At 42.9% G+C, this 24154-nt stretch overlaps 1 protein-coding gene across 4 annotated transcripts; it reads left to right on the top strand.

The window, feature by feature from the left end:
- Positions 1–4951: 4951 nt before the first annotated feature.
- CANX (calnexin) lies at positions 4952–23379 on the top strand. Of its 4 annotated transcripts, none has more exons than XM_051793862.1 (15): positions 4952–5042; positions 12762–12950; positions 13405–13478; positions 13998–14056; positions 14279–14420; positions 15714–15795; positions 17203–17395; positions 18245–18434; positions 19173–19286; positions 19775–19931; positions 20243–20458; positions 20836–20955; positions 21059–21197; positions 21334–21425; positions 22019–23379. In XM_051793862.1, the coding sequence occupies exons 2-15, from the start codon at positions 12765–12767 to the stop codon at positions 22070–22072; spliced, it is 1818 nt and encodes a 605-aa protein (XP_051649822.1). In that variant the 5' UTR covers positions 4952–5042; positions 12762–12764; the 3' UTR covers positions 22073–23379. The 4 variants fall into 4 exon arrangements, with proteins under 4 accessions (XP_051649822.1, XP_051649823.1, XP_051649821.1 ...); XM_051793863.1 differs by lacking the exon at positions 4952–5042 and adding an exon at positions 5115–5139; XM_051793861.1 differs by lacking the exon at positions 4952–5042 and adding an exon at positions 5479–5652 and having other exon boundaries at positions 21337–21425.
- Positions 23380–24154: the final 775 nt, after the last annotated feature.

Below are 24154 nucleotides of genomic sequence, written 5' to 3'. Positions count from 1 at the left end.
CACCTGGACCATTGTGACTGATAGTAGAGTATTTTAGCACCAACCTGCCTTCATCAGCATCACTGAGTGTCAGAGGTTCAATTTCACAAGTTGTTCAAGCATATCTACATCTGTGCTGCTCCTAAAAAAAGCCAGTTCTGCGAATCCAGCAGAGAAAAACCACATGCCTTTCAGCTGATTTCCTTTCAGCTGGGACAGGTGCCCAACACCAGCCATGGCCACAGGAGCACACAGGAGGAAGCCACATGGAGGGTGACATTCTGGTATTATAAAGGAAATAGGCTCAGTGTAAAACCACATGCAAGATTTAAGTGAAAACAGCAGTGAAGTGGAAAACATAGGGATCAAAAAGCAGCATGCAAAGTACTGACCACATCTGGATTTCTGTCTTCCTTCAAAGAAGAAACTGATGAGGGTTTTTTGGTCGAACACAGACAAAGACCCACTGAAATGACTGAAGTGTTGGTTTTCTGTTATTCAGCCTCTTCAGCTCTAGGAGCTGATGATTGCAAATGGGAGAGTAGCCCATCTGGAGAGGTTAAGTGCTGCTAATTCCTTGTTTATTGATTCCAGTAAATTTGGATTAGGACAGGCCAGAGGTTTGAGGTGGCCTTGTGTTGTTTACATGGCATGTCAGGAATGCAGCAGCTCTATGTGATTTGGCCTATTTTTTGGTGGGGAAGGCAGGCAGCTGCAGAGAGGGAGCACTGTGCTGAGGCCAGCTCAGTTATTCAAGGGATGCATCTGGTCCCAGATGCCTGGCTTCTCCTGCAGGGCTGGAGGAATTCCTGTCTCCTGAAGCCAAGGGGTGAGTGTGGTGAGAATGTTGGGCTCTTGGAAAATTCTGGTCATGGGACCTTGACATGCCCTGGAGCAATCACATCCTGGCATGGGAGAAGAAGATGCTCCCTCCCTCCCTCCCTCCTTTGCTCCCTGTCTCCCTCCCTCCCTTCCCTCACTTTCCTTCCTTTCCTTACTTCCTCATCCTACCCCTCTCTCCCATAAATAATATACCCATTTACCTCTTTCCTTTCTCCCCAGGATAGTGTATATTTGAATGGAATTTCAGTTGCTATTAAGCACACCCAAACAATCTGTCAAAACTTAAGATGTTTGGAAACTTGACTATTCAGAACTGAAAATGTTTTTTTTTCCTTCAAAACAAACAAGCAAAAGCTTCCTTGGCAAAACAACTGCTTCCAAACAAACAAACAACCAGCCCTGAGCCAGCAAGGCGGTACTGACTCACAAGGGAGGTTTGAGTGCTGTAGGGACACCAGTTGTAGAGGAATTGTCATGGAGCCACGAGCAGCTGGGGGAGAGCAGCTACTGTCAGTCACTATCAGCTCCAGTGGATCTGAAACAAGTGAGCTAAAGTGGAAAGACTGTTTCAGCACCATGTCTCTCTTTTGGCCTTATCACCAATAACACTCACAGCCCCTCTCTGTGCCCTTGTTCTCAGTGACCTCTGGGAATCGAGAATTTTCTCCTTTGCAAAAAGGTTTGGGCATTGATGATGCCCTCAGGACACCAAGGTGGTGGAAGCCTGTTGCTGATGAGTGTTTAGCTGGTCAGAGGATGCCATGTTTAAATCTCAAGGGTAATCTGCATTTCCCTAGTTAGGTGTGTTGCAACCAGGCTCAGATAAAAGTGCCTCAGGTGTGAGACCCTCAGGGAGAATACAATTCTGGGGATACTTGAAGGCTACTCTAAGCAAACCTACATCTGGTCTGTGAAAGAACTGGTGGAAAAGGGGCATGGTGGGAACAAAGTGGTGCCCAGCAAACTGGTGCAATGCCTAAGGGAGCTGGGAAAGCTGTGTGCCACTCATGGTAACCATCAGGATTTCCCTACCTTATGTCCAGACTAAACCTACACTTACTGTCTTGTCTTGGGCAACTCTGAGTTTCTGAGTCCCAGAAGTTTTCTGTAAAATTCCTCTTCACAGGGACACTTCCCATCTTGTGCAAATGGTATCAGGTGGATGGGTCACCTTCTTCCCCCCCAGTACTGTGTCTGCCTGTCTCCTCCCATCCGTGAGTGCTCTGCTTCTGCTTCTCTGTTGGCTTTTTTTTCTACTTATCTGCCTCATCTTATTACAGTTAATTTATAACACTTCTTACATTAATGTTTATTAGCTCTGAAAATGACAGGACTTCATTATTTCCTTTTTAGACACTTATTGTCCCCCCATTTTGATAATGTTCATGTATCTTTCCCCACTCTTTTCTCAGGCATGCTCTCCAGAGATGCCATTGCAAATAAATACGTTTTCCATGGAAAGCATACCAGGGCGTGTGGACATTGCCCCATACAGAGATGAGAGCTTGTCTTCCCTCCTGCAGTTCAAAGTTTGAAAGAGCAAAAGTCAATGCTCTCCTGCTGGTCATCTGCCTTGCCTGCCTGCTCTCTGCCGGTGTGGTGTCCCTCATGTCCCCCCACTCTGACCTGCTGGATTTTCCGCCTACTTCTTGCCAGTTTTCCAGAGGAGAGCGGTCTGAAAAGATGTACTACTAGTGCTTGAGATGCAAGGGGAGCTGTAGCAATGTGGCGATGCCCTGCAGGGATTAAGGAAGGAAGAATTCTTTGGAGAGGGAATTAAGGAAGCACCAGTGGAAAGCCCAGGAGGTTGCTCACAGCAAGAAAAGTTACCCCAAATGCAATCATTCAAAGCTGTAGCGCACTTATAAGCTGAGGATTGCCTCTCACCTCTGGTCTGCGCTTGTTCAGGCTCTGCCAGCCTTGCCACACTGACTGATTTTTGCCTTTCCAACTTTACTGCCAAAGATAGAGATCAGCACGCTCCCCAAGTGTTTTGTCAGTAGACCTAGGCAAATCTGTTGCAGTAAAGCCTGAACACACCAAAGTGTTTTTGCTTGACAATGTCATGTTTGCTGTGTGGTATCTGCCATGCTCTTTCTTTCATCATCCCTGCCCTGGCAGTCTAAAAATATCACCTTCTCAGCTGCCAAAGCAGTAAATTCTCTGTGTGTGTTTTTTCTGTTTCCTTTATTCATCTTTTTTGTTTTTCTTCCGGATTATCTCTCTCTCTTGTGTTGGTTCTGTATTCCTTTTATCTAAGTTCAAACACCTTGAAAATCCCAGCGTAGGATATACTTTTAGTAGTTTTTGTTTTTTTTTTTTTAAATTATGTTGCTCTGTTTCCTTGGATGACAAAGCAGCACAGGCAGGAGCCAGCTCCGGGACTGCCTGCCTGTGCCATGATTCAGCAGGTTGTAAAAGGAAGGAATGTCTTCTCTTTTGGGAAAGGGTGGGAGAGAAAAGGGAATATACACACACAGACGTGTGTGTATATTTGACTTCCTGGTGCTTCTGTGATTGCAGCGGGAATATTACACTGTCCTGCAGTTGTGTTGGAGTTAATAAAGTGTTTCAAGAGAGGGGCTTGAAAGATATTTGGTGGAAAAATGGGTTTAGCCTAGATTAAGGAGGCAGCTTGCTAAAATATATTGCTTTGTTACTCTCAAAAGTATTCCTCTGTGGTGTTTTTAGGTTCTTATTTAAAGTATTTGGTATCTCCTGTGCTGCTATTTGTGTGGCTGTTGCTATATTGCTATAGTCTGTGGCTATTTTCCTGCCTGTCTGTCTGCACCTTCTCTTTAGCCTCTGGGTGCAGCTCAACAGGGAGGTTTAGGAGCCAGCTCGGTGGCTTTCTGGAAAAATGTGTTTGATTCCAAACTTCAGTGCAAGCAGGGATTTGCTGATTTCATTTATGCTGAGCCTTATTTCTGAACACCGGGGCCCTGCTTGCATTGTCCTAACACGGTGGAATTTTCTCTGTGGGGAGACTTATGCTGCTGACTCATTGCATTGACTCAAAACAGATTTATGTTTACAAAGGGGAAAAACACCACCCTTTTATTCCTTACTTTTTCCTGCCCTTCCTAACTATATTGGATTTGGTATTCCTACAGAATACCTATCTCCTGAAACATGCTGCAGCCCGCAGCCCACACGGGCGCTTGCTTTGGACTGGGTGGTTCATGCACAGTTTTCCATTGAACTGTTCTCAGCTGGAGCAGCTCAGAGACAAGTTTAAAGATGTGTTACTGACAGGGTACCAGGAGCCTGTTTTCCTCACCGTGGGTCCACATTCCCTGCCCTCCCACATGGCTGCACGTGTGGTGGGACACAGGGATACCTCAACTTTAATCTTGTGACAGTGGTTTGATCCCATCAAACCCAGCACCTCCTTTGGCCTCTCCATCCCACTGGGCACAGCAGGGGCAGTTATTCCTCTGTGTTTCTGTACTGGTTTGTTGCACAAATATTGAGCGTTTAACAGTATTTCACCTCTCAGAAATATATTTTGGAAATACAGCCCTGCTTAAAGCTTCTGGTCTGCTGAGCAGCACTACCATGTTACAAACCCATTGGAGCACGTGTTCACCATTTTATTGAACTCTCAGCTTGTAATTGAGCGAAAAAAAGACTAGGCACACCGAATTTTCTGAATAGGCAGGAAAACCCCAACCCCCTTTTTTAAAGAGCTAAAGAACGAGAAGACATAAAGACAGCTTTGCAGTTTAACAGGAGGGTGTCGGGTGAGGCGGGTGAGGGCCGCGACGGCGGTGGGCGGGGCGTGAGGCGATGCTGGCCCCGCCCCCGACCTCCCCTTACCGCCCCCTACCGCCCTCAACGTGCCGTCCGCCACCGCAGCGCCTCTGGACCCAGAGTCGTTGAGACCCCGCCCACCTCTCAACGGCCTCCCAGCAGCCACCCAATCGCGCAGCACTTCCTGCACCGTCGCCAGCCAATAGCAGCGCTCCACGAAGGGCAGCGCCGTTGGGGGCGTGTTTTGGGGCGGGCCGGCCGCAGAGCGGCGTTGTCGACGGCCAATCAGAGTGCGGGACCCGCGGCCAGGGGGGCGGGAGCGCGCGCCGTCCGCCAATGGGAGGGGCGGACCGCGGTGGGGCGGGGGCGGGGTCGACGCGCGGCAGAGAGGCGGGCGGCGGGCGCGCGGGCACGTGACGGAGGCGAGGGGAGCCCGGGGGCGGTGGCGGAGGCCGGGGTGGCGAGGGGTGAGTGTGTCCGTCCGTCCGTCCGTTCTCTCCCTCCGCAGCCACCGCGGCTCCAGGACATCGGGGCGGGGGAGCGGTGAACGGGCTCGCCCGCGGGGTGAGGGCGGCGGGGCAGCCGGGCCTGTCGGGGGGCGTGCGGCGGAGCGCGGCTGGGCCCCAGGGGGGGCGGCGGGCGGCCCGTGCGGGGTCGGTGGAAACCCCCGGGGGTCGGGGCGAGGCTCCTGCGGGCGGGGGCGGGCGCGGGGCTGCAGCGGGTCCCGCTCGGCACCCGCAGGGCTCGGGGCGGCCCGGGGGGAGCGGCGGCTCTTCTGGTAAGTTCTGTGAGCGCCGGACCGGGCAGCGGTTGGAGCCGGGGGTGCTGGGGCGGGAGCAGCCTGGGGCCGAGGGTGGGAGATGGATGTGGGCTGGATGTGGTCTGGGTTGGGTCTGGCTGCGTATTCTAATGTCAAAAATAGCCGTGAGCCGCCCGAACGTGCTCCCTGTGAAGCCCCGCAGAGGGAGGAGAGGAGGTGGGTGCGGAGCGTGTCGTGGGGCCTGGCTCGGGCTGAGCGAGGGGAAGGAGAAGCCTCTGGAAAGGGTGAGCTCGGGACGCAGAGCTGGAGGCCAACAGGTGAGGTGCAGGCGAGGAAGGTCTGAGAATTGAGAATCTGAGGGACTTATAATGTGCAGTTTAATTTTTACCACCCAAATATTGTTCGTGTGGAGTGTCTTCAAAATAGTGTATAAGTGACACCTCAGTTCTCATTTCTGGCTGAAGACTGTGTTGTGTGCTTTTAAAACAAAAAACCCCTAGACCTTTGAATTAAAGCATGTACAGCCCACTGCTTTCTTGCCTGTTCTGATTCTAGAGAGTGAACTTTCACATGCAGATTTGTGGTTAAGAACTTTCTAGGCTGCAGAAAGAGAAATGCTGCAGGTGATTTGGTTGTGAGGGGAAACAGACATGTATTAATGGTAATAGTAATAATCAAGATCCAGACTTTAATATGATGAGTGTTAACATAATTAATGCTACAGCGTTTCTGCAGAGCATTGTGCAAAAGTCTTTCTGAAACTTATGTAGAGTGTGTTAGATGTACGAAAACTGGTCTCTAGGCATGTAATGCATTTCTAAATGCAGTGTGTTTACTTAACGTTGTCAAGCAAGCATAGTTAGCACACAGGTTTTATGGAACAAAATTACCCATTGTGGTTTTGGTTGTTGCTAAAATACTGCAAGGAGATAGCGGAACTATAATAATGTATGAGGTAATGCAGATAAAATACTGGTTAAATATAGGTTGAAATGTGTTACTCTAGTTTCATGCTGATGCACTTGACTTAAAAGACCACCTCACTGTGGATTTGGCCGTATTAGATGGGCTTGTCCAAAACACTTAATAAAACTAGGAAAAGCTTTGAATAAAACTTAGTGTTCGTATTAAGTCTTAGTATTTCTAGTTTTAAAAAAATAACATTTGAAGAAGATATTTGTGCAATTCACAGGCAACGTCACAAGCTGTTTGTAAGGTGTAAACTGTTTCTTGGGATCAAATACCCTCCTAGGAAAGGAATCTAATTCGAAATAGTAACAAAGTTTCCAACTTCCATCAGATTACTCTGGCATTTGGTGTGCTGCAGCACTTCCCCCTCAGTAAATAAATAAATCCTTTACTGAGAATTCGCTGTGATTTGTACTTAGCCCTGCCCTTCACTTCCTTTTCTGGCCTTTCAATTTCTGCCTCTGGTAGTAATCATGGTGGCAGCCTGTTCTTGCTGGAATCAATTCTGTAGCAGGGCAAACTTGAATTGATTTCTAGGCTTGATGGCCTGAAAGATCTTGGGGTGCCTCCAGATCTTCCCCCACCTAATACAATTTTCCTAGCAGCCCATCTGTTTTATGGTCAGAAAGCCTCACGGCTGTGTCTTCACCCTCCAAGGACTTCCAGTTCTGCTGGAAGGATATCTCTGCTGACAAACAGTATCTGCTGTTTGCTCCCGTACTGTACCCGCACTGTTGTACATTATTTTTAGAAACTGGCATATTTGAAATGCCTATTAAAAGCAAGCCTTGTTGTTGTCCCTTTTCACACCTAATCCCTTGCCTGGTTTGTGCTCCTTACAACCCAAACAAGAGGCAGCTTTTTCTGTGGGGCTCTCCAGGAGAGGTTTGGCTAATCCTTTCCAGAAGACCTTTTTTCCTCTTGTAGCAGTGTATCCAAGCCACCCTCTCCTTAAAAAAAAAAAAGTGGGGGAAGAGGAGCAAACCACTCCTACAGAGAGCTCTTGCCTCTGGGCCCTTGTAAACAAGGTGGTTTTGCTTTAGTCTTGTCTGCCGTTCATTGAGTTACGATGCTAAAGGCAGAATCTTCACAATGCTGGAAATTGTCTGGCTGCAGAACTGAATATATAAGGGGGAAAAGTATTGTCTGCATCATACGAATTGCTGCATATATAAGAACATAATTTTGTTATACTCCCCCCTTAGAGGGGTGGTAGGTGCAATACTGGGAGTTAATACAGTGTTTGACCTCACAGTTGTTCAGCTTTGCTGTGTGTCCATCCCCCAGGTCTGCCCAAAGACAGGTCAGGCAGGTGCAGGTGACAGGCCTGTGCTTGAAACTGTGGCATTAAGCTGACTCTGCTGCCAACAGCTTTGTTTCCTTTATCCTTGGCTGCTTTATCTCATGCTCCTTCCACTTGTACTGCTACAGCTCTTTGCTTTTGCTGGGTTGGCCTGGGGTATTGATACAGGGTTAAAATAACAGGGCAGAAGGACTTCGAGCCATCTTAAACCAGCTGCTGGTTCATCATGAGGCTGTGTAAACAGTTACCCTGGCACCGCAGAGGAGGCAGGATGTGGAAGGCAGAGAGATTGTGAGCTGTACAAGAGATTTCCTCTGCTCTTCAGTAGTTCTGACTTTAGGAAACTAGTGCACTACCAAGTAGGGTAACCAAGCCTTTACTCAGAAACCACAGAAAACTCATTTGAGAGGGAAAGAGGGTATCTGTGTCTCTTGTCTCTTGTCTCTTTGCATTTTTTTTTTGTGTGTTGTGATGAAATTTCTTCACTTTTGCGTCTTTAAATTTTTCTTCCCTAATTCTTGCCTTGTATGAGAATGCATTGTGCTTGTTTTTACTGGTGTGCTTCTGCTGTAAATACCACACTGAAATCCAGTGTTTGGAACACAGGACTTTGCTAGCAGAATTTGCTCTTCCAATGCTTAAGTCACTCAGCTGAGACTTCAGATGCTGCTGAAATAGAAACCACTGATGCTCATCGAGTTAAATTGCAGAGGTGTAGTTCATAGTAAGTGACTTATTTTTAGTAAGACCCATTTAATGTGACTGTTAATTCTTTTAAAAAATAAGTAAGTAGTAAACTACATAGCCAGTAGCCATTCAGATGTAGTTATATATTCTGAAATATGCTGTGTTAAGAACTGGCTTGATGAACCACTGAAATAGATTAGTAACCAAGGAGATGATTAAACTGGTTTTGCAGGCTCTGTTTGACCTGACAGGGAAGTTACTAAACAGTATGTTCTGGAAGTATGATAGCAGAGGACTTGAACATCTTTTTTGTGAGCCCTTTCACACTCTGTCCATGGGACGTGTATATGTTAGAGAGAATGGTGACAACTGTTTGCTGTATGAGCCAAGTGTTTCCAGTGTCATGCCAATAACTAAGAAGAACTTTTCCCTTTATGCCCAGAGAAAGGGCAATTCTAAATAAAAATTAGTCTCTGAAACTGCCTGACTTTCTTGAAAGCCTTGAACTCCAAAGGTAGCAATCCCTTAGCCACGTGTTGAGAGTGCCACTTTTGGGGCAAGAAGCTGATTCTCTCTCTGAATCTCCAATTTGGTTTCATTTTGACTTTGTAAAGTCCGTAGTGCAGCTCTTCCAAGTGTCTCTTTTCAGTGCTCTGCTATAGGTCCTGTAAATTCCAGGGGAAAATACCTCAGCCTTTTGACAGTCAGGTGAACAGCTTAACTATCAACTCTTAGGTTTTCTGGTTTAGAAGCTGGCTGTGGGTGGGCACAGAGGGATGACAAGTGATCTGTAGCCCTGGCAGTCTTGAACTCTCTTCCTGATTTGTACTTTGGGATTACCCTGTGGTAGTTTTCCCTTCGGTCTCAGTGGTGTGCCAGTGTCTGTAAGTGTCTGAAGACCGGATTTAAAAAAAAGGAGATGGAGTTTTAGTCATCTCTGGCTTGAAACGTTGTTATGGTGAAAGGGAGGGTTGCACTGAAGTAGAATGGAGACGTCAGAAGCTCTCACCTATTATGAAAGTGTTCCTTTGTTAATGGCTCTCGGCAATTGCATGATCAGAAATACACCAACCTTCAGAAATACTGCACAGTTAAAGCTGAAGAAGGGGAGTGCAGGCAGACTAAAAAATGGCTAACAATGGTACTTGCTTGGAAATTGGACACTTCTTCAAGGGAGAAGTCTGATCATAATAGAGTAGGTGGCTGGGTGTCTGAAGGTTTAGACTACATTTTAGGTGACTAATTGAACACCTGTAGTTGCCAGCAACTTAAAGCTCCACTAAAATTTGATTTATGCCTGTTTTGTATAAAACCTGAATTTCTTCTCTCTCCCACTCCCCTCCTCTTCTATTTAGGAATAACCTAATTTACTAAGGCATAATTGTGTTTATGTTGTGTCCCTAAGGGTTTTGTGAAGTGAATTTGAAATTTCCTCCTGTAGCAGTACATCCATTATGGATAGAAGTAGCTTTTTAAATATCGAAAATGTGTGCTTCTCTTAGATTGCTCTTCTGAGAACATGATGTCTTTTATTTCTTTATAATTCAGTCAGTTTGTGTATTGTTACAGGTTAAACAGAATAAAGAGCTTGGCATGGTAACAGGCAGTTGCAGAAGAAGCTACCAGCTTGTACTCAGGGTGTATGAATGGTAGCTTATGTCAAATTTGGGACTGATTTAATGTGTAGGAAATGTCCTAAGCATCTTTCTGTAGGAATATAAATCTGTGACTACTGCTTGCCAATGATTATAAAGAGGTAAGGACATGGAACTGGATTAGCTTCTCTTTAGGCTTTTTTAGCTTTATTTTTTGGGGGGGGGTGAGAAAGAACTAAGCTTGCTTGGAAACTTGATCAGACAGTACTTCTCCCTTGAAGTGAGGGTCGGTGAGGCCTCAAATTTGGACAGAACATTAACTGATAAATGTAGACTTGCAGGGTAAATACAGTGGCTTTATCAGGAGTACAGATGTGCAGTGCCAAAGCTTCTGCCTCTGCTGTGTGGTCACTGGCAGAATTGTCTGGTTCCACTAGAATGCTTTGACAGAAGAATTTCTGGAGCAGCCTTGCAATATGAGGCCATGCAGCTTTGCCACTTGGGTGCAATCATTTGTCAGCAGCAAATGGACTTTGGTAAATATTTACAAAGGGTTGTAGTTGGGGGGGATTGTGAGGTAGGTAATTATTAAATATGGAGTCAGTACTGGCAGGAAAGTTGTGGGGGATGATTTAATTCTTTCACCAAAACTTTATTGCTGGTTGGCTGGTGGTGAGATTGCTTAAGGGATTACTTGCATGCTAAACCATTAATACCCTTTGCACAAGGTTGGGAGGAGGGGTGCAGAAACTCCTCTCTTTTAGAAGGAGAGGAGAGAATTGGCTCACTTTTAAGTGTAACTTCCTCGTATCACTTTCCAAATCATAAAGTGCTCATTCTGTCTGCATAATATAATTTGAAAGAAGTTATAAAACTTGGGGTATAGTTTTCCTGAATTTGGCTCCATCCCAAAAGCACTTGGTGATGCCCTATTGGTAAGGTAAGACAAAGTGGAACCCTTTCCTTGGAAAGGTGTCCTTCCTTGCGCCATCTCATCTGTTCTTGCTTCAGTCACACAGGGCACACTCAGAACTCTAAAGATCACTTTCTGGGATGAAATTTCAGGCTCATGTTTTCTGTATTGGTTTTGTGCCGGTGGGCATAAGTTTATTCAGAGAACATCTTATCTGTACAAGAAGAACTTGAACCTTTGAGGGTACCAATGGTTTCTTGACTGTTTTCATGCTTTGGTTTTGTGTTGTGATTTCCACACTAGTAATAAGAGCTACAAACTGCTAAGGGGTCTGAAACTGTGTTCAGTTTTGGCTGTACACTGCACTAAAAAAAACAAGTCTTGCTGTATATAACAACCCTTGAAAGTTTTTGTCAGCTACTCCTTCTGGAACGATTGTCCTTTTGGCTCAGAGGTGTTTGGGTGCAATTGCCTGAGCTGAGAGGGGAGGTCTGTGCACATGCATTTAGACAATAATCCTCAAGGCCATCGCTATTGTTGGAAAACTGACTGCAATTGTGTGTTGCTGTAGTGACAAACTGGACATGACCTCAGCACAAGTCTTTAAAATACAGTTTCTGTTGTACTTATGAAACATCCCCTCTGTCATTAGAAGTAAGTTAAAGAATGGTCTGAGAATGGTAGATCTGGTATGCAGTGTAATTTTGGAGTATCGGGTAGTGCTGATAAGCCTTTAAGTCTGTAAATTCTTTTAGTTGCCTAAACATGCTTCGAAAAGTTGAAAGTTTGTTTTTGAGCAGGATCTTAGGCCCCTACAGGCACTGTTATCTCTGCTTGAGTTCTGTTTGTAAGTCTGCAGGGCTACAGCCTGAGGCAGGAGTGTAAGGGAAGGAGGGGATGTTTGGTTTTATACTTGCTTTCAAAAAGAATTAGTGTCAGTTACAACTTTGATTTTTGGAAGAAAAATTTGGAATAAGGCATAAAGGAGAAAAGGTGAGGTTGTAGTTTCTTTGGTCAAATAAAACTGAGCAGCACTCTAGAAGTGTTGCCTTCTGTATCAACCTAAAGGTACAGTAATCTTATATTTTTTCTAGTGAGAAAGTCAAATGGAAACCCATTTTACTTACAAGGTATTTTAAGCTGTGGCTTGCCAACATCTACTGTGTTTTAGGTGTGACAAATGTTTTAGGAACACCTTATGAATTAATTTAAGTCTCATATTTCAATTCTGTTAAGCCTCGGTTAAGAGCTATTCTTTGGTCATCTTGTTAAATTAGAGATTGAAAGAAGGGAATTGAATCAACCGTCTGTTTCTCCTGGGTCTGCTTCAGTAGCCTCAACTGCTTATAAACATCTGCCAGTAGTATCTATGACTGTTGGCAATAATTCCAGAATAAAGCCTGGGGAAGGGGGGTGGTGATTGAAAACACCAGAGTTCACCAATTGAAAGGACAAAAATATATACTGAACAGGAGATGAGGATTGATTACTCCATGGGTTACTCTCTGCTTGGAAGAACTAGAAAATTGTATTTCAATTTCTGAACTGAATGAAAGCTTCAGTTTCTGCATGCTGCATTTAAAGTCCTTTAAATAGGTTTTCTCCTTAGGCTTTTGGAGCCACATAAGTTGTGGTGGTGTGTACATGTCTGCTGTCCTGCTTGTGACAGCATAAGAGCAAAATGATGACAGTTCTGCAGCATGGTTCTCCACTCAGTTAACATCTGTTTTGTATTAAATACTTAGCTTTATGTTGTATTCCTCTCCAGCTTTTAGAGCTGTCTCAGCCAGCCAGATGCAGTAAATGACAGGGCTGAAAAGATAAGTTTGCACTTTTCTTTCCGTGGCACGACAAGGCACTTCACCTGTTGCCTTGGATGCTTGGGTTTGTACTGAGAAGCAACACGTCGTTCTGTGTGCAGTGCTGGCTTGACCTCTCTACCTTCTCTTCTTTATCCAGACCATGGAGCTGAAATGGCTACTGTATGTGACCCTGCTAGCTCTTGGGATCCTTGCTGCCCAGGCACATGATATGGATGACGACAATGATGCTGATGATGTAGTTGATATCGAGGATGACTTGGACGATGGCATTGAGGAGGTAGAAGAGTCAAAATCTGAAACAAGCAGTCCTCCTCCAGCTCCAAAGGTTTGGCATGAAACTTTTTCTAAAAGTTAAATTACTGCTTATGTTGAGGTTAATGTGGGTCTGATCAGAGTCGTCTTTACTTTGCTAACCTTTAATATGTTGTGATGTTATTAAAGATGTTATCTGGGAGTAGGGCTTGGATTTAAGCTTGGGTGCTTTGTTTCTATTCTCATGTCCCTCAGATTCTTCCAGGAGACTTAGATCTAACCTTGGAATGTGTGATGTGATTATCAGGAGTTAACACTAATATTCCCAGCTAGGTATATACTTGAGTTTTAATTGAAGGCAAGAGCTTGGCACAAGCAGCAATATTTATGTAACTTCTGTATTTATGTTGCAAGGGCATCCAGGAGAGCTGTACTTGAGTGTAGAGGAGGAATGTGAGCTTTATGTGCCTGTATTTCTGAAGGGAATTTATCTTGAAAGGTGCATAAGTGCCCCTCTTTTCTAATAGGTTACCTACAGGCCCCCAGTCCCAACTGGTGAAGTGTATTTTGCGGAGTCGTTTGATAAAGGAACTCTGGATGGGTGAGTATAATCTGAAGGATGATTCAGTACAGCAAACAATTTAAAGTCTTGGTGAAAGGCAATGAAACCTTCTCTGTAGAGGTGGTGTTATTCAAAAGTGAATCAAAGGGCCCTGGTTGGTGAGGATTTACAGCAGTGCCTTCTTGAGGATGGCTGTTAAAGTGCTGAACTAAACCAGTATTTCCTTAAGCTCTAGTAACAAGGGGCAGGTGAGGCATGCAAGTGTAATGGTTTAATCCTCATCTGACTTTTACTTTCCTCAGGTAAATGTGTGGATGGTGAGGTAGTTTTTACTTTTTTGAACAAGAGTGGGATGCTCTCTCAGGAGGCCATGATCCTGCTTTGGGGGAGGGAAGTGGCAAATGCAGAAAAGTTTGCAGGCTTGGGAGTAGAGCTCCGTGGGAGATCAAGGCACTGGGGTGTAGTCATAGGACAGCAAGGGATGTCCTAAGGGCAGGATTTTTAGTGTGTGTAAGGGAGAAAGGATGGGTTTTCAACCACTGGATGTCTGTCTTCTAGATGGATCCTTTCCAGAGCCAAGAAAGATGATACGGATGATGAGATTGCAAAATATGATGGTGAGTTAAATCCAGGGTTTGGATGATAAATGTTTCCGAAGTCGTTTGTCATATCTGAAGAAGAGGTGCAAGGCTTTCTTTTCTGTTTCCCAACTAAAATATTCATTGGAGAAAATGGAAGGAGTATTTATATACCTGGCTAACAATATGAAGTTCTAATTTAGACAAATGATCCACTTGGGGATTTTAGAAACTGGTAACATTGGGTTAATTTCTCCCCAGGTAAATGGGAAGTCCAAGACATGAAGGACACTAAGCTTCCAGGAGACAAAGGGCTTGTACTGGTAACCCGAGCCAAGCATCACGCGATTTCATCCAAACTTTCAAAGCCATTTGTGTTTGATACCAAACCCCTTATTATACAGTAAGTAAAGGATAACTTGGTGTTCTCTTGTTTCCAGAATGACAGGACAGCAGGCTAAGGTTAATTCCATAAATGAGCTGTTGTTGATTGCGGGTCTACATGACACAAGATGCTGTAACCTATTATAATATTTAAATAAGAGGAGAATAGTAACCCAGATTCCCAAAGGGGAAAGTTGGGAACAGCATGGTTCTTTCTGAACATGAAAAAGGAAGAAATCTGTGTACTCTAGACTTGGTAACCTGTCTTATGGCTTCAGTTCACTTGGTTTAATTGTAGTAACAAGGTCAGGCAACTGACTTTTGTACCGCTAATAGTGGAAGTCCTTGTCCTTTTGAACGAAAGCTGGTCTGTATGTAGGTCAGTGCACTTTATTATGCAGTAAACTGCCCCCTGTTTCTGAGGTGGAGTGGACATAGGGGTAAAGATGCACTTGTTTCTTCCTTCCTCTGTCTTCATTCATTTGCTGGAAAATGAACAGCTTATATAGCTCTGTTAGGCCACAACCCATGTAGAAGAATCTACTTGGATGTGTGTTAGACCAGCAAGTCAGGGGAAAAAATAATTCAGTGAGAACAGTTGAATTATTATCGACTTTATCAGTTTTAAACAAAGAGTAAACTAATTCATATTTGCACAAGATAATGAGTTGGTCCCTTTGCTTTGCATTACTGTTTAGTTTTGCCTCAAAATACAAGGATAAAAATAAATCCCAGTGGTCATCCATTCCAGCTGCTGGCATTGAGAGAGGGTCAAGCATACGTAGCCTATTCCTGACAGAGATGTTTCGCCTTTTTTCAGGCTCCTTGGCATCCCTAAATGTTCTGATGTATGCTTATAACCCTAAATGGGCTTCTCCTAGGACCTAGTTGTTTTTCCTTTGGTAGTCTTGCAGATTGAGTTGTCTGTCTGCTATGGTAGTTGTGGGCAAAATAATTGTCTCACCTCAATCTCTATTGCAGTGTCTTATATATTGGAAAGCTTTTTCTTCCTTCTTTCTACTTATAGATCATAATCTTCTAGACCAGCACTCAATTTCTTTAATCTTTTCTGTCAGGTTAAGTCTTCTAAATCTTCAGGTTTTACTTTTTCTGAGGCCCTTGTGAATATTTTCTCAGTCCTTAGAGTGTAGTGTGTATTTTTAATATTCACTGGGCAAGTGATTTAAAACAAACAAAACCAGAACAGCCTTGCTCTTAATTTGTACCTAAAAATTGTAATTGTGTATTACAAGAGTAATTTTTCCTCCTGTATAACATGTTCTCTCCCCTTTCTATCCAAAACTAAAATTAGGTATGAGGTAAACTTCCAAAATGGAATAGAATGTGGTGGGGCCTATGTGAAATTGCTTTCAAAAACCCCGGAGCTGAACCTGGTGAGTAATGTTACTACTTTGAGTATTAGCTGTGAAAGAAATGTTTTTCATTTTGCTTCTTCCTGAAGAAACCTCTTCAGTGAAGGCAGTGGGGCCTGATTGCCAAAGTACTTTGCACTGAGCGTTTTCCCAGTGTTTCCAGTTGGAGAGGATAAATACTGAAATGTAATGGCCCCTTGAGTGGAAACTCTGGAGTTCCCTGGTAGCTGAGCAGTTGCAGACCTTTGCCAAACTCTGCAGCACTTCAGATTTCCCTGGGCTGTAGGATCAAGGAAAAAGTGCTTAGGAGAGTAGCCCGTGTATGAGGAGAAATCTCTTCAGGAAGCTCAGCACAGAAGGAAGATTCCATGTTTCATCTTCTAAAACAGACTAATGCAGATAACTAGAACTATACCTTGCATTTTTGCCTTGTCTTTGACATGGCAACCCATGTGAGTTACTGTGTCTTTTGAGAAATTGGACTGGATACAATCTCACATGTTCAGCTGCACACATGACTTATATAGAACTATTTGTTTCATAAATGACCCTTGAATGCATTGTCTTAAAATTGTGGTTGATGGAAGAGACTGTGATACAACCCTAAGGCTTAAGAATTGTTTTCTGTCCTCTCAATCATACACTTCCCTTGAAGTGCCTCTTTAGACAAAGCTGAACTGCTGGGTCACCTTGCACAGGTTTCTGTAGCCTGTGGGTTTTCTTTTGCCTTCTTCCTAGACTTTATAGGACGTACCTTTTATGGCTTGTTACCCATCCTTCTTCTTTCCTTCTGCAGTCTCATTGGAGTTGTATTATTAATAGATTCCAAAGTATTAAAAAAAATCCAAACCAGCCACAAACACCCAGAAGATTTCTTGGCTGCCCAATCAGTTTTGTATGTGCATTGAATTTTAAAATAACATTAGCAAGAACAAAGACTTGCAGTCAGTGTTCAATGGTGAAATGATTATATCCAGTTAGATATCAGATTGAGACAGTACCTCAGCTCATAAATTCAACTTGGCCTCACTTTTAGTGCTGCTTATCACTTTGTGTGAAAGAAACTGGCTGGACTAGCTACTCATTCTTTATTGCCAGTAACTGATACTTCTATGTTGATAGCTCTTGAAATACTTTATTGTAATACAGAGATATACTTAAACATTGTGGTTGTCACTTACACTAATCTTTCTGATAACACTTATATAGCTGGTGTTTTCCAAGTGAAAAGGGCAGACCAAAGATGCAAAATGAAGTAGCTGGGATAATTCTGGTGTTTTTTCTAGAGGCTTATGTGAGGAATACAAGCTTTAGCGTGGGACTTGATATGCAAGTTGCAGAATAACTTCTAACGAATTAGGAGTTCTTATGCCAGGCAGTGACTTAAGTTGTATTTCAAAATGATGAAGTTTTGCATTGTTTTTAAAGGACCAGTTCCATGACAAAACTCCATATACAATAATGTTTGGCCCTGACAAATGTGGAGAGGACTATAAATTGCACTTCATCTTCCGGCACAAAAACCCAAAGACTGGCAAATATGAGGAGAAACATGCAAAGCGTCCAGATGCAGACCTGAAGAGTTACTTCACTGATAAGAAGACTCATCTTTATACTCTAGGTATGGTGACTGTTAAACGTGCATGTTAATAACTCCAACGTTTCCTGAATCAAAAGCTCATAAAGTGAGCCAGATAAACAACTGAGTGTTTGTGGCAGTGCACCATACAACTAAAAACCACTTGAAAGCTTCAAATGCAAAACCTGGGCATCTCTACAAAGGCTTATTTCATACTTACAGGAGGTCTGGTTTCATATAAGAAAGGTCATGAGACCTTGAACTTAATACTTAAAGGAGAACTGAATTTCAGAGCAGTTATCTGAAATAATCATCAGCATTTATGAACTACCTGAATGCTGCCCTAGAGTAACTTGGGGTACAGTGTGCTTTAGATTTAGAGGCAGAGTGTTGTTCTTTTTGCTGCTTTTGTAGTACCAGACAAACTCAGGGGTTCCTGAAATAGTGTCTGCTATATTAGCTCTGACTAAAATCTTTCAGGGAGTACGTTAGCTTTTCCTGCTGAATAAAGTAGTGAGATTAAAATCTTGTTAGTCAGTAGTAGAAAGTCTTAGTCTTGAGTAGAATGTGAATATATACATTGTTACTACTAAAGCAATACTTACTGTGCCAAAGTCAACTTGTGGTAACTGCTAAAACACACTACAAACCTCTCTGTGCTTATAGCATGTTTAAAGTAGGATTCCTGCCATGAGTCTGCTTTCTCACAAGGTGAGATGTGGTACATCACCACTAGTTATACTTTGGCATAAGGAGAAAGGTCCTTAACAGTTCTTTAAAGCAGTTGTTGGGTGGGTGGTAGCTGGGATTGTACAGTGGGGATGAGTGATGCTTTATGACTCATACTTTGTATCATATATGGAATGACTACAACAACTTTTGTCCTTATAGTCTTGAATCCTGATAATAGTTTTGAGATACTGGTTGATCAAACGGTTGTCAACAGTGGAAATTTGCTAAATGATATGTCTCCTCCTGTGAATCCACCCCGAGAGATTGAGGACCCAAATGACCAGAAGCCTGAGGACTGGGATGAGAGACCAAAAATCCCAGACCCAGATGCTGTTAAACCAGATGACTGGTAAGCTGATAGAGGGGTGGAATTGAGGGAGTCCTTAGCCTCATAATTTGGTCCTGATCAAAGTTTCTCTCAGATGTCTTACAGAAGGTTTTTGAGTCTTGTCCTTGTAATCAAAATACAGTCAGTTTAGGCATCTTAGCAGTGCTTTGGTAGACAAAGGCAGACAGGTTCCACATCCTCTGGGAGCTTCTATTTAGTGCTCCTGTTATTCTGTTGGCCACAGACAAAGATTTTACAGAAACACCTGTGCTAGCTGTTGCTTTCATCCGTATGAGATCCAAAGATGAGCTGCAGAAGGTGTAACTGAAAGCTGTTTGTAGTTGTTTGTGTAATGCCTTAGTTTAAAAGTGACTGAAAAATCTGATTCCCTAAATCAGAAACTGATCCTGGCTTTCTGTCTCTGAGCCAGTGCTTTGTGAATGACAGATTCAGTTTCAAGTTCAAGTGTGTGTTTGCAGTGACTGCCAAGATATGGGATTTGCTGTAATATGCTCTTTCTAGATTGGCTTTTAAAATTTAGTATTACCTTGCAGTGGGCACCATGATGTGCCATGAGACATGTGTATAAGCAACAGATTGCAAGGCAATTCCTTTCTGAAATCATGGTGTTACCCTGACAGAAGTGAAGGTGGCTAGCTGTCTACCTCAGTGGGCTTGTTCAGAGTCTGTAGAATCATGCCTTGGTGTTAAGAGCTCTTATGTGCTGTGTGTGTTAATACATAATGTTCTGCTCTCCAGGGATGAGGATGCTCCTGCAAAGATTGCGGATGAAAACGCTGTGAAACCAGAGGGCTGGCTGGATGATGAGCCAGAATATGTAGCAGACCCTGATGCTGAGAAGCCTGAAGATTGGTAAGTTTACTGCCTATTGCAAGCGACAGCAAATATTTCATGGCTTTGGTACTGACTTTTACGAGTGTAAGAATAGTCAGTTCATTGCCACTTGCTAATGAGTTGCCGATTCAGGCTGTTTTGCTTCAAAAGAAGGCGACAGAGTTGGTTTGAGGAGTTTTGTCCTGCATTCACCTCTGCATTTTTCAACTCTTCTGTGATTTGAAGCAGAATGAACAGGGCAGGGATGTTCATCTTGCAGTTGTACCTACTTAGAAGGGGCAGCGGGGCAGTCTGTGCTCAGGGACTGGCTTTTGTTGAACCTCTGTGCTTCAGTTAGTCATTAAAATCCTTCTTCCTTATGCAGTATATTTATCTACAGACCTGTGCTATACAAAGTTTCGGTATCTCCATTTTATGTTAGGAGTATTAATTTTCCCAGGACTTGCCTAAGTCTTATGCTGTATGAAGGCAAGGGGTGGACTTCAAAACTGAATTTTCCTTTGCAGGGATGAAGATATGGATGGTGAATGGGAGGCACCTCAGATTGCAAATCCTAAATGTGAGGCAGCTCCTGGCTGTGGTACCTGGCAGCGCCCAATGATTGACAATCCAAACTACAAAGGCAAATGGAAGCCTCCTATGATTGATAACGTGAACTATCAGGTTGGTGTTTTCCTTGCATAAACTGGTGGCCAATGCAGCATTTCTCTGACAAAAAGCAGCATGATTTAGATTCAGCAGGTGTAATTAAGAATTCAAATGCTGTTATAATTGCACTGTGTTTCAAGTGGACAGATTCAAAATCCTTTCTTACCAGACTTCATTTCTTTATATGGGTTTCCAAACCTGCGAAGTTGCACCCATAGACATTGTAATTAAGTGCAAAGGATTGTTATTTCTCTCCATTCAAAATGGGCTGAGAACTAAAAGTTGTTTTCTGTTAGGTGAGGCAGAATGTCTTTTGTCTTTCCTAGGGTATATGGAAACCTAGGAAGATTCCAAACCCAGATTTTTTTGAAGACTTGGAACCTTTCAAGATGACTCCCTTCACTGCTGTAGGACTTGAGTTATGGTCCATGACATCTGACATCTTTTTTGACAATTTTATCATCTGTACTGAAAGAGCTGTGGCTGATGATTGGGCCAATGATGGATGGGGACTGAAAAAGGCAGCTGATGGTGCTGCAGAGGTGAGAGATGAAAGTTTAATTGTTCTGCTGAGTGGAACAGTAGAAGCATTGCTGCTGTTCTCTCCCACAGCTTGTGTCAGTGTATACCTGTATGTGCCAAGGCTGAGGGTTATGGTATGGTAATGGTTGCTATAAGTAACTGTGAGTACTCACTGCTCTCTTTTGAGTTTTTGCTCTGACAATTGGACTGTTTAGCCTGATTCTTAATTTGTAAACCATGAAAAAAAGTACTTGTGCAGGTTAGCTTTAATTTTTTTTGAAGTATGAAATACAAAGTTTAAAGTTGCGAAAAGTGTATTTGAAAATTCTGTACCTTAAACTTAAGTGCTACAACTTGCTGTATGGGATGAAATTTGACAGTTCTTTTTGTCTTACAGCCTGGTGTTGTGGGCCAGATGATGGCAGCTGCTGAAGAGCGTCCCTGGCTTTGGGTCGTCTACATCCTCACTGTGGCTTTGCCAGTGTTCCTTGTTGTCCTTTTCTGCTGTTCTGGGAAGGTAATGCATTTCCTCTGATAATTAGTGTCATGTTTAAAAAGAGGTTCAGTAAAATGTGCCTTAATGCCACAAATAATTGCCTGGGTTTGACATTGTCTTTTAGAAACAGCCAAGTGCTGCAGAATACAAAAAGACTGATGCTCCTCAGCCTGATGTGATGGATGATGAGAAAGAGGAAGAAAAAGACAAAGGGGAAAAAGAAGAGGAAGAGGAGGAGGAGGAAGCAAATGAGGAAAAGCTGGGTAGGTAAACTAGATAATCTTGAACAATATTCTCCCTCACAGAATAAACCAGGAGGATTGGCAGACATGGAGTAAAGGCAATGGTGAACTGAAGATAGGTCAGAAATGAGAATAACGTTTTTTTTATTTCCCCTAGAAGAAAAGCAGAAAGGTGATGCTGATCCAGGAAATGCTAGTCAAGAGGAGGAGGAAGAGGAGGAGGAGGATGACCGGAAACGTGCATCAGAGGTTAGAGTGCTTGATCTTTGAGGGAAACTTGTGCATTTTTTTCCTTAGTTTATGTAGAACAGACCTTACTACAGTGTTAAGAGTTAACTTGGCTCATATGATGCTGCCTCCCACTACCAAACTTTGGAAAACTTATATGACCCTGCAGAATAGGAATTGCTGTGGCCAGCTTGAGCAGAGCTGGGCACTTTGCTAAAGGCACTGTGTAGAGCCTGCCTTGACAGAGGAGTGGGAGTACATGAACTGCATCTTCTTGAGGCAAAAGGCTTATTCAGCTCTGTGTGCAGCCAGGATGTGACCTTTTAGTGCTCCCCACTGACATAATGGCTGACTTAAAAATGGGTGGAGTGTTGAAGTTAAAGGATTCTCCCATCAGCAGAAGCTGCTGAGTGCTCCCAGCAAATGGTGTACATCCACTGTGAAAACAAGGACTTGGCTGTTTGCCACAAAGTAGTTACAGCAGTAGGTCCTTTCAGAAAGTAAATCCTAATGTAGAAGTGAAAGTAGATTATTCTTTGTAGATGTTCACAAAATGGTTATTAAAGATAATCTTAGGTTTTATTTCAATATTTACACAAATTACTTTCTTGCAGGAGGAGGAAACTGTGAATAGATCACCCAGAAACAGAAAGCCAAGGAAAGATTGAAAAAAGTCATAAGAACTTGATCTGTGATTTTTTTTTGTTTTGTTTTTTTTTTTCTTTTGTTTTGAAACATGGTTCTGGGAGAGGACCTTGGACACCTTACATTGAAACTTGGACAAACCTCAAGATTTCACCATCCACAGGTTCCAGTCACACTATCCAATGTAATGGAGTGTCTAGCAGTAAAATATTTGCAATCATCTGTTTTAAAGAGCATCATTCCTGTAGAAAGAATGCATTTAATATAATGGGCTGTGGATTTTGGAATGTAACATAACTAACCTTTTCATTTTTGGTTTTAAATATTCTTTTCTGTTTTTAAGTAGATTGGTAGAATTTTTCCAGTCTCAAACCTTGGCTTAATTTAATATATTAATTAGTGAAATATAACAATGAATCTTGAAAGTGCTAGGTGATAATGCAGTTTTATAACTAGTTTTTTTTACAAATATGTAAATTCCTAAATGCACCAATGTCTTTATATCCCTTAAAATTTGGTAATTGTTTAAAGAAAAGTTATCAATGTCTTTGACAACCCCTCTGCCCTCAAAAGACAAAACTAGGGGGGATGTATGGGGAAACAAGTAGTGAAACTGTAATTAATGAACTTCATTCTTTTGGGGGGAGGGGAAAGAGGAAGAAGGGGTGGAAGGAGGGGGTTAGACAGTCTATAGCATATGATACTGTGCATGGCTAAAGCCCTGTTAAGTGTTGACAAACGATCTGGGATTTGGAGTGGGTCATGTTAATGTGGCATTTCATCCTGCAGACCTTGCAGATAACCGATTTTGTTTGTTCTTGAGCTCTTTTTGTGAAGCTGAGGGTTTGGGGGGAGGTGTGGTTAGGCTACTTCCCCCTTTCCCCTCTGCTCAGCCACCGATTCTTTCCTCTCTGCGTGAAGATGCACCTCTTCCTGAGAGCAGCTCTGCCTCAGTTGCTGAAGCACTTCATGTTCAGCTCATTGTCAAGCTCGATTTCATAGCTAGGCCTACTCCTTTCCAGGGTCCAAACACTGAATAAAACAGTGTCCCATATCCTCTCACTGTTGTCACTGTATGTCTACTGTAGAAATGGGGGAGGTAGGCAGGTACACAAGTTGAACTGAGTATTTGTTAAGGAAAAAGAAAAAGAAAAAAAACACAACCAAGATGTCAGTATTGTAGGTGGGGAAGGAGCATGTGGAATATCTTAACTGGTATGTGAAACTGTTTAAGTCCTTTATCTGCTCTTCATGTAACAAGTGCATTCTAAATTATATTGTGAATGTTAGGGAGTTCCAATTCCAACTGAATAAATTTTTTTAAAGCGTCGAGTCTACCACATTATACTGTTTCAAACACTTTTTTTTGTGGAATGCAGGTGAGCACTACAAGAGCATTACCTCTGAAGGTGAAATGGATGTAATTCATTACACTGTACCAAATATGTTGGCGTTTGGATGTCTATATAGATAAACTTTTGCCTTTGTTTAGAGTGAAATTAAATGTCCTAAAATTACTCTTCTTGCACTGAATTTAAACACTCCAGTGTTGTTTGGTCATAGGATAGGTATAGTGTAGGGAATAATTCCCAGGGGCTGGGGAGGGAAGAGTGTTCCAATTACCTTGCAAACAGTCTAACCAATTACTAAAAGACTCTTGTTTTTGGTTTGGGTTTTTTGTTTTGTTTTGTTTTTTTTTTTTTTGTAAAACACTTCTTGCTGCCTGTCCTTATGTTGTATCCCTTGGTTGTTGTGTTTGAAATACTAGTGATCACAAATGCATAGCAGGATTTCTTGATCTTTCTGCAGTGTGCAAATAAACTATTGTAAGCAAGATACTGGAAGTAATTTCAGACTTCTGTTGGGAGCTGTTGCATGTTTAGAATGCCTTTGCCTGTTGAACACCTGGTAAATACTGCTCCTTATTGCAAATATAGCTTATACTCTGACATGGAAGATGTCATAACTTAAGCATTGCTACTGGCTTGTTCTCAGGACTGTATTTTTATCAAGGAGCAGCTGCTATTTATGACTCTCAGTCCTTTGAGATGAAGTATGTGTAAATGGTTTCAATTCAGCTAACATTTTGAGCACAACATAAAAAT

Source organism: Manacus candei, unplaced genomic scaffold (assembly GCF_025592945.1).
Source record: "Manacus candei isolate 608988 ecotype Guabito, Panama unplaced genomic scaffold, ASM2559294v1 h1tg000037l, whole genome shotgun sequence".
NCBI classification, from domain to species: domain Eukaryota; kingdom Metazoa; phylum Chordata; class Aves; order Passeriformes; family Pipridae; genus Manacus; species Manacus candei.
This window is presented reverse-complemented; position numbering and strand designations above follow the sequence as displayed.